The sequence below is a fragment of the Chrysoperla carnea genome, chromosome 3 (genome assembly GCF_905475395.1).
Source record: "Chrysoperla carnea chromosome 3, inChrCarn1.1, whole genome shotgun sequence".
In the NCBI taxonomy this organism is placed as follows: Eukaryota; Metazoa; Arthropoda; class Insecta; order Neuroptera; family Chrysopidae; genus Chrysoperla; species Chrysoperla carnea.
The window spans coordinates 39520892-39534705 of NC_058339.1; the positions used below are offsets into that span (position 1 = coordinate 39520892).

Genomic DNA, 13814 nt, shown 5'->3' on the forward strand with positions numbered 1-13814 from the left:
AAGGAACTAGTAAAAAATAGTCTACTCTTTTAATAAAGATTTAAGCCCGCTTATGACTGCCATATTTACTGTTTACATCATTAGTGATTTTCTCAAAACCGAATCGTTATTTTATAGAGAAAGGAAGATAATAAAAAAAATGTTATACAAATTTATTTAATATCTTGAAATTTGACTCATTTTTTCATTGTTTTAAAAAATATATATCAAATTATAGTTTCCACATTGTTTGAAGGGCATTTCTGATGAGTTTCTTCATAAACATTTATTGCTCCTGCTTTCAATACAAGTTTATTCTGTTTTGAACGGTATAAAAATATTGTAAATATTTCAAAACGTTATTATATTAAATTTTATTATTATAATATGAAATTAAATTAAATAATTAGTTCGGATAATTATTTATTAAATTTTGCAGAGATAACAAACAAGTAATTATGTTAATTTTTTAGTAATGCTAAGGTTAAGCGTTATTTTTTAATTATAAATAAATTTTTTATAAAGACGGAACGGAATTTTAAGTGTTTTTTATCTGGTAAAAGAAAACTCAAACTCGTGTTTTTCATAGAAATAATATAATGTGCAAATTCAATTTAAAGAATGTAATTTTTTAATTAATATGAAATGATTTCACTTTCCTTGAAATTCTAAATGTATGTTGGCACGTGTAGGTATGTATATGTCAAATTTTCAGTTTGAAATGTATCACTGGCGGTTGGATCGTTAAGGCTAGATATAAGAATCAACGTTAAAAAAAAAGTAGGTTTTAAGACGGCTGGATTTTGGATATTACTTTTGTTATTGAAATTAGGCAGGGATGAAGTACGCCTGGCACCTAATTGCTTTTGAACTAACTTCGTTTACCTCGTTCCAGATATCGTCCAGTGATATCTGGAACGAAGTGATGGGGTAGACCAAGACCAAGACAGTCTTGGTCTTGCAGAAGGGAATCTTGTTCTTGGTCTTGGCCAATCGAGTTGTTTTTGATCGCACATCAACGATGTTTTGAACTTCGATTTCGATTGAGTCTTAATCAATTATCGACATGTATATTGTTTATATAAGATTATGAGAACAGATAATCAAAGTCTGTCACCCAAACTGTGCTCTTCCGACAGTAGATTAGTAATTGTCTTACATTTTACCCGGATATAATAAAAAAGCACTTTGAAAACTTTTCTAGGGGGCTCATTAATTATTTTTAGTTTGATAAAAGAATTGGTATTGGTCTTGTCAAAGTAATATTAAATTGGTCTTGGTCTTGAAAAATTTGCAAGGCCAAGACCAATTTCTTTAATATTTTCCCAATAATTTGAAAAGTTTTTCAAATCTAGTTAATTAATTTAATTTAAATCGCTCGCAGGTGTAAGATGCGTCTCTTTCTTGCCTTGAGCCGCCTTGTTTGTTATTGTCCATAAAACATAGTCATAGCAAATCTCAAAACAGATTCAGTTTATCTGATCATAGAAACTGTTTTATACCAATTATTCTAACATACTTCAATCTCTTTAAAAAGAACATAAACATAACCAACATTTTTTCTACATACCTGAGTAAAACGAAAATTCAATTTCGTTTTTATTTTAATAAGCTTAAAAAACTTTAATGATGACCCACTTACCTTATAATTATATCCCAAAAAAAAATCAGACAATAGGTACTTACATGTTTAGAGAGTCCTGCAAGGGGTACTTGGTACACATTTAATAAATACTAATCGACCACATATTATAATTAGCTTAATTTAAAGCGTAAATATTATTTGAAAAAACGTATAATATATGCATATTATATTTATTAAATACTCTCTATACATGTTACTGTGTACAATAAATTTGGTAACGCTAAGCTGCGTGTAGACAGTGCTGTTTTTGGCTTTAATAATTTTTCTCCAAAACATTATATTGTCAATCATAATTCTTCTTATATTTTTTTTTTTTTGTGTTCTTTAACAAAAATATAAAAAAAATAATAATAATAATTCTTACTACATGCAAATTTTTCGTAACTACACAACAATTTCGTGAGAAATTATCGTAATTTAGTGAAGCGGTATATACACAGTTGTACATTTACAGGATGATCATTACAAAACTTCTTTTTCATTAATTCAAAACATCGTTAAAATTCTTCAATTCTAAAAACGGAACGGAATGTTGGAACTCGTGTTTTTCATAGAATGATATCAAGTGCAAATTCAATTTATGGAATGTATTTTTTAAATTCGTATGAAATTGTATGTTGGCACGTGTGTATCAGTTTGAAATTTATCACTAACAAGACTGTAGAAAATAAATTTTACAAATTTATTAATGGATAAAACAGCTTATTTAGTCAAGAAATTAGGGATTAGATCGTTAAGGCTAGACCTTGAATAATTCAATTCCATTGTGTGAGATATTTGTACATAGGTATAGAATAGAAAATATTGAAAAGTGTAAGAATCAACGTCACGAAAAAGTGGATTTTAAGACGTTTGGATTTTGGATATCACTTTCCTTATTGATATTAGGATATAAATACTTTAATATAGGTTTCATACTATATTTAGGAGAAAACAGCGTTATTTTTTTGATTGAAGAATTTTGCTTAAGGTAATAAACAGGTCAATTTATTTTTATAAATGGGAAATATAATTTTATTATTGTGTTTTAACACGGACATAATTTGAACTTCAGTTTTGGAGACATAAATACATTTCTTAAAAGTAAAAACTCTTCGTTTTGTGGAGCTTAGTCCATAAAAACAATAAAAATTCAGAACTTGCAAAAAATCCAAACTTGAGAAAACAATTTACTTTTTTCTCTCTCGTGCATCGTACAGATTGGCATAAATTTTCCAACGTCTTTTTTCTAGATGCAATGAGAAACCACAATTAATTGCCATTTATAAATTTTGATTTCCGCGTGGCATTGAACAGGAGTCATTGTAAAAAAAGACATTATTTACACTATTTTATTTCTTCTTTGAGAAGATGAAATTCAATCAAATCATATGCCGGTGTGACTAAAATTTCTAAGATATTCTCTGATTACCTTAGAAGTTCTAAAATTATCACCCTGTATGTGTATTTATATACCATTCGAGTAGCTGTGTATATTGTACATACATGAATCTGTGTTCTTCAGGCAATAGAAAAATATACAAAATATTTATGAATTTTTTTTGTGTTACTAGTTTCCTCTGTTAAAATCCACGATTTATAGATTATTTAAAAATTTATTTTATTATTTAGAAAATAAAATATTAAATTTTTGTAATATATACAATTATTACGATATAATTGTTAGGACATGTGAATAATATTTTTTTGTTTTTCAAAACGTTTTCAAATTCTATTCATTTTTACTTAATGTTGTTTTCGTATTCGAAAATTTTGGCGAGATTGATCTAAAGACAAAGCTTATTGTTCAATAAAACTTGAAAATCAATACAAATGACTTGATAAGATTTCATAAATGATTAAAATTTCAGATGGTGGTAAAAGTGAGAAAAATTAATTAACTTTTTATTTTTTCTAGATATGGTGCAGGGTATGATTTGGCGGCACGTCGAAAAAATGCAACAAGAGAATCAACGGCAACGTTAAAAGCATGGTTAAATGAACATAAAAAGAATCCATATCCAACAAAAGGTGAAAAAATTATGTTAGCAATTATAACAAAAATGACATTAACACAAGTATCAACATGGTTTGCAAATGCAAGACGAAGACTGAAAAAAGAAAATAAAATGACATGGGAACCAAAAAATAAAACAGATGACGACGATGATGCAATATTATCAGATAGTGATGACAAAGATAAGGACGATATGGATGATAAACGAGATGACACAGGTAAGCAATATTTTAATTTTTTTCCCTTTTATGGTAAGAGAAAATGAGTAAAAATATAAACAAAGAAATATCTTAAACTAAAATAATAACTTTTGCTATGCTCTACCGTAAATTAAAAACCAAGTATGATGTGATTCCCTAAGTAAAAATCCTTCAAAATATAATAAGAATTAAACAAAATAGAAAGTTCATGGAAATAAAAAGTTCATTTGGTTATGGCCATACGGCCATAACCAAACTTAAGTTAAGATTATGGCCCTATAAACATGGCCCTGTCTAACATAATCTTTACCTTTAAGGAGCCAGTGCATCAATCAGATTTATCTCTGCCTTGATGGTACTCCAGGATTATTATTCAAGAAGAAATTTCTACACAAATCTCTCATTAAATTTAAATTTAATTTTTTTTAAATATACCTTATATAAATTATAGCGCATGTGTTATTCTGATGTATTAGCTATATTTTTATATAGCCTCATTCAATTTTATTCCGAAATTTTCGCGTGTAAGTGTAACAAACAAGCAAACAAAAAAACAACCTTACTTTTATATTTATAATATAATAGGGATAGGAATAAAGGAGGCTCTAGGAAAATTTTCAAACGATTTTTCCTATTATAGGCTCCAAATAAACGAGTGTTTAAGTTTGTACAAATTTTTAATGTTGGAATGGTGTCCCAAAATATGTTTCCTGATGTAGAAATAGATAAAAACAGACCTATATCTGAAACGTTAATCAAAATTGAAACATATGCCTATATTATGTGATATATAGACACAATAAAATGATGAAATGTATAAATAAAAAATTGATGTTTATAAACCGTTTCCTCACCCATTATTGTTATTTATCAAAATGTGCAAAAAAAGGGTGGTTTTCTGTCTGATACTATGTGTGGGTTTTTCACATATCTATCTATTCATACATACACAAGGGAATCTGAACGTTGTTTTTGTTGAAAGTGTGAGAGTAAATCTTATAACGACGACTCAACTCTCCGAATCGTGATGTTGATGATGATGATGATGATGATTGAAATATTGGGGGAAAAACAAAAATGAAATGCTCGAAAGAAGACGTCTGCTATAATGATAACGTGATGGCTTGTGATAAATACAGGGTGTAGAAGAGTCATTAGGTCTCTTTTATTTTATCAAGGGGTAAACAATATTACATTTAAAAGAATTAATCTTACATTTATATTCAATTATGAAGACCACTCTTCTATTCTTTAATACTCTGTGAATTAAATGATCTAAATAGTTTATTATGCATGGCTGTTCAGAATTAAAGCTTTTAATTAAAATTCTTGGTTTTTTTCTTAACGATTTTTTAACTTGTTCAAAGATTCTTAGTTCAAAGGTTAAAGGTGACCACTATTCTAACAAGATCCATGTCAATATGTTGTTTGATTTATTCCTGAAATACGGTAGTTACTTTATGTCGAATTTGTCATATTACGCATAAAAATGTAAAACTAGACTTGATACCGTGACAAAATTTGAAAAGGAATTTAAAAAACGAAGAAGTTATAAACATTCAAAGATAGTTGTCCAGCTCCATTTTGCAAAACAAAGTTTATATGTATTGTTTAAATATCTCTATGGTGATTTAATGACGTCACTAACCTATATCTTTCACTTTGTTTAATTAGGAATTTTTAATGTTCACATTTTTCGTACCACTAAAGATTTCTTTCTTCACCTGAAGTGATAAACAAAATTTAGTCAACAAGCCTATTATGTCCATATTTTGATAAATTTTACTATCAAGTTTAATACTACAACTTATAAAGCTACTTTAACCAATTGAAATCGAAAATGATTAACTTCGAAATATAAGAATCACAAGCTGTTGGTCTGTACCGCAAGTTTCCATGGCGAAGCCTTTAGAGGAAGTCTTTAGACAAAATAAAAATATCAAGCCATAGATGTTTTAACATTGATATGCTCGAATTTTGAGAAAGCAACTCAACGGGAGTAAGGACGGAAAACCTACATATAACCAAAATGTGGCATGATTTTGACTTATTAATCAATGAAATTTTCTTATCTCCTTTAAAAGTAGCTTAGTGAAGCTTTCATTTGACTACCTTGAATCAGCCATATTTTAACAACCTATACTTAATTAAAATTCCGTTGACGTTGAAGCACCCTTATTATTCTTAAACAGCTTTTAATGATTCATAGTTTAGAATGAATCTCTGTTTTTGGTGATCACAAATAACATTATATGTGTCGTTTTGGGACAGCTACCATAATTGAGCTTAGCCGGATCTTTCTACTAAAGACATAGATCCCAATTAATAAAATTTAATTTTTACTTTAAAAATCTTAAAATATCGAATATTACAAAAAACAACATGACTTGGCTGTAGAAAAAAATCGAAATACACTTGACCCACTGGATAAAAAGATCTATTCATATGTATACAGTAGCGTATAAAATAACTATTTAGCTCGGATCATTTAACTAATTGAATCAAGAGAAAACCAATTTGCCAATCATTCTGTCTGATTAAAGAAAAGTCACTTGACTACTCTAAACAAGACACACAAAAAAACTATATCTAAACAACATATGCATTTATATCAAACTTTTAATACTGGGAAGTTTTGAATGAGGGGTTTCTGTTTTTATTCACATGAAATCACCGTTGGGGGCTCTAAGGGTTTTTATTATAAAAGTGGTATTCTCACTTAAGAAGACAGACTAAATAATGCTATATATATGAGCATTAACTACTGTTGATCAGATTATGGGATATCACATCATATAAGAGAGTAGACTCAACTGTATGGACTACTTATACTCTCCAGTTTTTAAATTGGAGGGTAGAAAATATTATTTTTTATTCATACGTAAAAGTATTATGCTTTTTTTTTTTATTATATTGTTCAAGTTGCTTATTAAAAAATATCTTAAATCATACAATTATTTTTATGTAAAACAAATTGTTATTCAAAATATTATTTACTTTATTACTGAATTATTGTCAATTTTTAGGATGATATCACACGTTGTATCAAAAGCGTGTTTTCTTCAACATGTGTTTTACCAATTCAATAATACGTTATAGCTTTATCGACGCTACTAAAAATTTGCGCTAAAATCGCTCTCAGCCTTAGTTATTCAAATTTTTTTTAGTCTAGCTTTAATAATATATATTGTATCGATGAGTATGGTTAATTTTCGCATGAAAATTTTTGTAGGATCCCGCTTAAAACATGCTTCTGAATGTAAAAGTGCAGATTGCTGGTAGTTTAAACAATATTATGTCGGATTATTCACCGACAACCTGCAATTTTACGTTCAGAAACATTTTTTTTAACGGGATCCTGCAAAAATTTTTCATACGAAAATTAGTCATGATCAATGACAGATTTTGCCGTATCTAATAAGAGTAAAATTGTTTATAGATTTTAAAATAATAAAATATGTGTCAAAAATGAGAATGCTAGCTATCCGGATCAAGTCAAAAAGCTCCTAATCATCTTGACTTTCCTTCGAAGGGGCGGGGGGGGCTTTTACTTTCAACCTCGCAGTATCAGTGTTAAAAAAGCAATCTTAAAAAAGTGAAGTTGGAAAGTTCTGTTTGACTAAATTTGCAGGATTGTGATTGTGGCTTTTGGCTATATGAAAATATTTCAGCTATTAGTAGATTATCACTTCTATTCTTAACTGTATAGGAATCTGATGAATGGGAAAATTGAGGTACAATTGAATCCAAATTAGTAAGAGTCCTGGTGGAACAATTTATCACAATATTCAATTAAATCCAGAAAATTCAAAATCTGGATTTGATATATTGCATCTATTTGTCAAAAATAAATCAATTCATTGCACAATTAATGTTTTAATTAAATACTAAATTTATGTATATTAATTTGGCAAATTTGAAACGTCTGTGCCTTATTTAATCTTGCACCCTCTATATATACGCACCGTTATCATAAATACGAAATTAAATACAAAAAAAACTTCTTAATTTGATGACGAATCTCTTTTATAACATATATAAAAAAACATCCCTTAAAAATGTCAACATTAAATATAAACATATCAAATTTACCCCGAAAAATAAAATACAATTATACCCTTTTTTTTAAAAAACAGTCTTTCACTCTCTTTATTCCGCATCAAGTACAACAAACGCATGTAAACAAAGATAAAACGATTGTGTACAAATATATACAGTACGTGTGTGGTTTTCCTCTAAAACTGAACATTGTCGTCAAACAAATGACGCAAGTCAATGTGCCTTTTGGTGAAAAAAAAGTATCAAATATAATTCCATCTCTGTTTTCTACATAGAAATAAAAAAAGAACACATGTATTAAATGGTTATAAAAAAGATAGAAAATAGGGAATATGTTGAATGTGTGATAAAGAAAATTGGTTTTCCCTCGTCTTATGTGTATGTGTGTGTGTTGAAAGTGGTTTGTTTTGAAAGGCTATGAGCCATTTCAATAATGATGACGGGAAAGTGGCTTTTAATAAACTGTTTTGTTGGAAAGGCACCCTTCTATATTTTGTTGGTCCATATATTTAATTCTGTTGTGAAAGGGGTGCCACTCTCACAACGTTTTACCCCTAGAGTGTGTGTGTGTGTGTTTGGTAATAAAATAGAGAGGTGATAGGGCATTATATTGCCAGTATCACTTTAACAAAATTGAATTAAATTATTTATTACTGTTTTATTTTGTGTTTAATTTTATTTTTCTTATCATTAACATGCTATTTATTTTGTTTATATTATTTTTATCTGTGATATATTATGACATTAAAACCGCGAAAATTTAAATGTTTTACTTCAAACCATATAAATAAAAATGTAAAATTAGGTTCTTTGGAACTACCTGATTTTTTGATATATTGTAGTTCTCACTGTTTGGAGTAGTCTTTTCGAGCAAACTTTCGAAAACGGACAATTTTTTTACTACAGTTGATTTTATATTTCGATTTTGATTAAAACTTCGTAGAAAAATCAATTTTTTGTGTGTTCATGCATTACGCAAAGTCTATTCAAGGTATTGATATGTGATTATTTTGTAATATTGATCAGTTTAAGGATAAGTTTCAGGGGGACATACTTTCAACCTCATGATAATTATCACGATAAAAACTAACGCTATATTGTAAGATGTTTTCTACTTTTGGAAAAAATATCAAAGTCATCTGGACATTATATAATTTTGGTCGTTCCGATGGTATTCGCGCAAAAGTAGAACTTTTGAAATAAAATAGCTAAGAAAAAACGGAATTTTTTCGAACGAAAATGTTTGTTTAAAATAGCTTTTGCAAAATGATTCAAAAACAATCAATTCCATTGATTCCTATTTTACATATGATCTGTGCTTTCTCATTTGAGTCAGTAAATACAATTCTTCTTACTGCCTGAATTTAGCAGAGCGGCTTTAGCAGAGCACATTTCGCAATATAAGCTAAAAAATGCAGACTTTACTTGCACTGTTTATCTTTCATTTGTCTATAAGTGTTGCAGTATGAATAGTTCTTTTTTATCTACTTGGAATTGTGCCTTTTCAAAACACCTATTTCTTTTTGCTTTATCTGTAATTTAAAGCCCAATGAATGAAATAATATAATAATCGATTATCTTTACCTTTTTGTTACAGATATTCATGGTAGAGTAAAATCTGAACGGGGTAATCTAGACGATGACGATTTAACGGATGACGAACGAAAAGACAATTTACACCACATGCATCATATGTTAGGCGGTGGTAATTATAATTTAAAACCTGAAATGAAAACATCCGATTGTGGTGTACCGTTACCTGCATCCAAACCAAAGATATGGTCCTTGGCTGATACAGCTGCATGTAAAACACCACCTCCACCTCCCCCCGTATCAAATCCACACCACTTACAACATCACCCACATCATTACCAACAGCAAGCGGCTGCGGCTGCGCACCATCATCAGCAACAACAACATCACCAACAGCAACAACATCATCATTGGTTAACCTCTGGTGCTGGTACTGGCGGACACTCAAATAATGGTTTTGCACTACCAACGAGTTCTGCAAGGTATGCTGGCAGTTCTGGCTTTTTACCAAGTCACTGTCAACAGGGGTTTCCTGATGTACAAACAGACACACCACCACAAACACCACCCAACATGAAATTACCAAGTGTTGCCGGTAATTTAGTATCAGTACCTGGTGGTGGGCAAGCGTCAAGTCAATGTCAACCTACTACCGGTTATGGACCACCACCTAGCGCATTTTTAGCTGGTTCTGGAGGTTTTGGTCGACCGTCGCCGATTCAACAACAAACACAACAACAGCAACAACATCAAATGGGTATTGTTCAGTCACATCAGCAGGATAATACAGCGTTTAAACCGTTTTACAAAAGGTAATTTTTTTTAAACACTTTCTCACATTTCTTTCCTATTTTCTTTTCGTTTTAATAACATCATATTTCTATAAATATCCAGTGACTTCGATTTTTCCCTTCCTGCCACAAAAGACACCAATTTAAAAAAAAAAAAATAACAGTTAAAAATTTCATCATTAATTTTTTTTTTTTTAAATACATAAAAAAGCTTTTGATTAATTTATTTTTGATAGTGAATCTTCTCTAGTAAAAAAAAAAAATTATATATAGTTAATGAATCTACATCACAAAGACATTCACAATTCTCGAAACATATATAAAAGATTCTTAAGAATTCTTCTGTAGTAAAATACCAAATGTATAATATATCATCGAAAGAACATAAACGCAAAATAGTTACCTATTTTCAGGATTTTGTACCAATCGTATTAAAATATAAAATCCAAATATTTGAACAACCGACGGAAAAGTTTTCTGATCACCGAAATTAAATATTTCTAAAAATTTCGGAAGCACTAAATTGTTAAAATCCAGTAATATGGAAACATGTAATAAATATTCATTGCAAATTAAATTTATTTCAATTGTTGTTCGAGTTAATGTTTCGAGAATTTTTAACTAAAACATCTATCCTTTTATTTATCCTTATCATACTTCTACCGCCCTTGGGGAGTCATTGTATTTTTGGTGTTTTTCAATATCTGTGCTAGTTGCAAGAAAATATGGCCTTTAATGGGTAAAATTTAATTTTTTTAGTGATTTAAGAACATTTTTAGACCGTGAAATATATATTTTCTAAAATTAAGTATTGAGATCGGTTATTCAAGAAATATTTATTTTCTGTTATAAGAGCATTAATAGGCAACTAAACGCGTTGACTCCAATCGGGGGAAGGTTGAGCTATATTACCCCAAGAGAAACTTTTTTAAATTCATGAGAAAATAAAGAACATATATTTTTTAATTTGAAGGAAGCAAATGATTTTTACTGCCTAATATTTATAAAAATTGTGGAAAAAATGAAAAACAGTATATTATTCAATTACATATTTGTATTAAATATTTATTTTTAAAATTATAGTATTCATTTTTACACGGGAAAATTAAACCGAATTGATGAGTGGGGCATGGAAGAACTATAAAAAATTTCTATCGTTTTGTGTGCACCTTTCAAAATCATTATAAAAAAAAAAAGATTCTTGGATTACTATAGTTCTTCCCTCGTTATTTAGTTTATAAGGAATAATTCTGAGGTGGAATTGGCCATATTATCCATAAAAATGTTAAACTAGACTTGATACCATGACAAAATTTGATAGTGAAATTAAAATTGATTAAAACACGAAGAAGTTATATGCAATCAAATATGGCATTGAAAGATTGTTCATCTCCTTTTAGTAAAACACAATTTTATATGTAATCTCTATGGCAATACCCACGTATGACGTCACTAGTGGGTATCTTCCTCTTTGTTTAATAAGGAATCTTAATCTTTCATATCTTACATATTAGTAAAGATATTTTAAAATCAACTTCACTTTTCTATTCGTGAAGTGAAAATTCTTCATCTAAAGTGATGAAAGATATTAAGTACGATCCCCTATTGAAATATAATTCATCAGAACCTTTAACACACCAACTAGACACCGCATAACCGATGTGCCACGAAATGTTTTTCATCTTATTTGAATAGGAAGGTGTCTACACAAATAAACTAAAAAAAAAAACTGCAATGTTGTTATTTCTTTTGTTACAGTACATCACAAGCAATGTCCGGTGGATTTGTCGCGCCTGTGTGAACAATCCTGCTACAATAATAATAATAGAACAAAACAAAAATAAAAAAAACTTTAACAAGGTAAGATACACACACATACCTACCTTTATTATATTCTCTTATTCATTTTAATAAAATGTTATGATGATATATCTAAAACAAACAATTTCAACCCACACATAATACAAACACACAGAGCCAAGAGCAAGCTGCAATTCTTGAATGAAATCAAAGCAAAGTGAGAGATGTTGATGGTATTTGTAAAATAGAGAGAAGAAAGAGCTTTATTATGTAGTATGTTTGTTTGTTGGTTAGTGAACGAAACTAGAATTATGTTCAAGAATGGGACGGAACTCACTTAGATAAAATACATGTATTGGACTAAAGTGACATTGATAAATGTGTCCAGATTCCAATCAATGTTTCAAAGGTGTTAGGTTTTTGAATGAATAAATTGTATTGAGACTCTCTAGATTCACATACGAATAACTTTTTTTTATTTCTATTTGTACAGGATGGTCGACAATTTAGAAGGATTTTAGTAAAATGCAATTCATTTGTTTCCTACTAATTTTTTTTGAATATATAAAATTGAAATTGATACAAATTGAAATAATTAATGACTTAAAAAAAACTAAAACACACGCTTTTGAGATTAGCTGAACTAAAAAGTAGGAAATTGTTTCTATAAGTGAAAAAAAAAGAGTGATTAAGAAATTTTTTTCTACTTTTTAGTTCAGCTTCTTACAACAGCGTGCTTTTAAGATTTTTTTAAACTATTATTATTTATTTTCAATTTTTCGGTCAAGCTAGTTACAAAAACATATTTTTTATTTATTAATATTATGAAATGATATTAGCGCTTCCACCATCAAATATTTTTTCAGTTAATCCCGAAGATCTTATAAAATTGTTGTACATCGGTCCTTGATAAGTGTGCGAAGTTTCAATTCAATCCGACCTTTTGAAATGGGTGAAAATTACATTTAAAGATTCCACGACATAGATTTATAGATAATACATACGTTAAAAAAAATTGCTTTACAATGATCGTACTTTTATAATAAATCAAATTGCAGATTTTGTGAAGTCTTTGTTTTAAATACTTTTAGAAATTCCAACTCCAGAGAGGTCATAATTGTTTTCGTAGTTTTAAAATAAAAATTTCTATAAAAGAAATTTGAAATTTCATCTCTTTTCAATATTTCATGTAAAAATGTAAGCCCATAGTTTTAACATTCCTTGTTTGTTAAAACTTTAGAATTTAAGTTAATTAGTAAAATGTATTAGCTATCAAAGTTTCTTACGACAAGTCTCTCTCAATGATTTAAAAGTCTCTTCTTCATAGTAAAATTATCGATAACAATGATTCCTGAAAGAAGAAAAAATTAGCTCTAATCAATTGCAGTAAATAAATAATTTTACGAGAAATTCAAAAAGTTATTATTTTCCATTTATAATAAATTTTCGTCAAGTGTTGCTCCATTAGCTCAGTTTAAGGCGTAAACAATTCCGTCTGCGGTATGCTTAGGGTAGCAACAAAATTAATTTAATTAATAGTTGTGATGGGTTGGTGTAGTGCATGGTATATGCATGAAGGTGGTGCACTCAGCCTCTAAAATAGAGGAACTGGTAAATGAAATTATCAGCGGAAAAGTGGTAAAACACATATACGGTATCACAATGGGCTCTTTAGCCTAAGTGTATCCTTCGTGGACTGCCAATATAACCTAAGCTAACCTATCCATCAAATCAATACAGAATATATTCATATTTAATACGGTTGGCTAAATTACTTGTCTGCCAGTTCTAATTGAGGAATAGTTTTTAAA

The 13814-nt window shown here is 29.0% G+C and overlaps 1 protein-coding gene across 1 annotated transcript in view; it reads left to right on the forward strand.

Annotated features, from left to right (window-relative positions):
- The window catches only part of LOC123297009 (homeobox protein araucan), an 85153-nt gene that overhangs the window by 68377 nt on the left and 2962 nt on the right, over positions 1-13814 (forward strand). The window contains exons 4-6 of the mRNA XM_044878760.1: positions 3522-3838; positions 9477-10224; positions 11962-12063. Of these exons, the coding sequence (XP_044734695.1) occupies positions 3522-3838; positions 9477-10224; positions 11962-12004 (1108 nt within the window). The 3' untranslated portion in view covers positions 12005-12063. The remainder of the gene's footprint in view (positions 1-3521; positions 3839-9476; positions 10225-11961; positions 12064-13814) is intronic.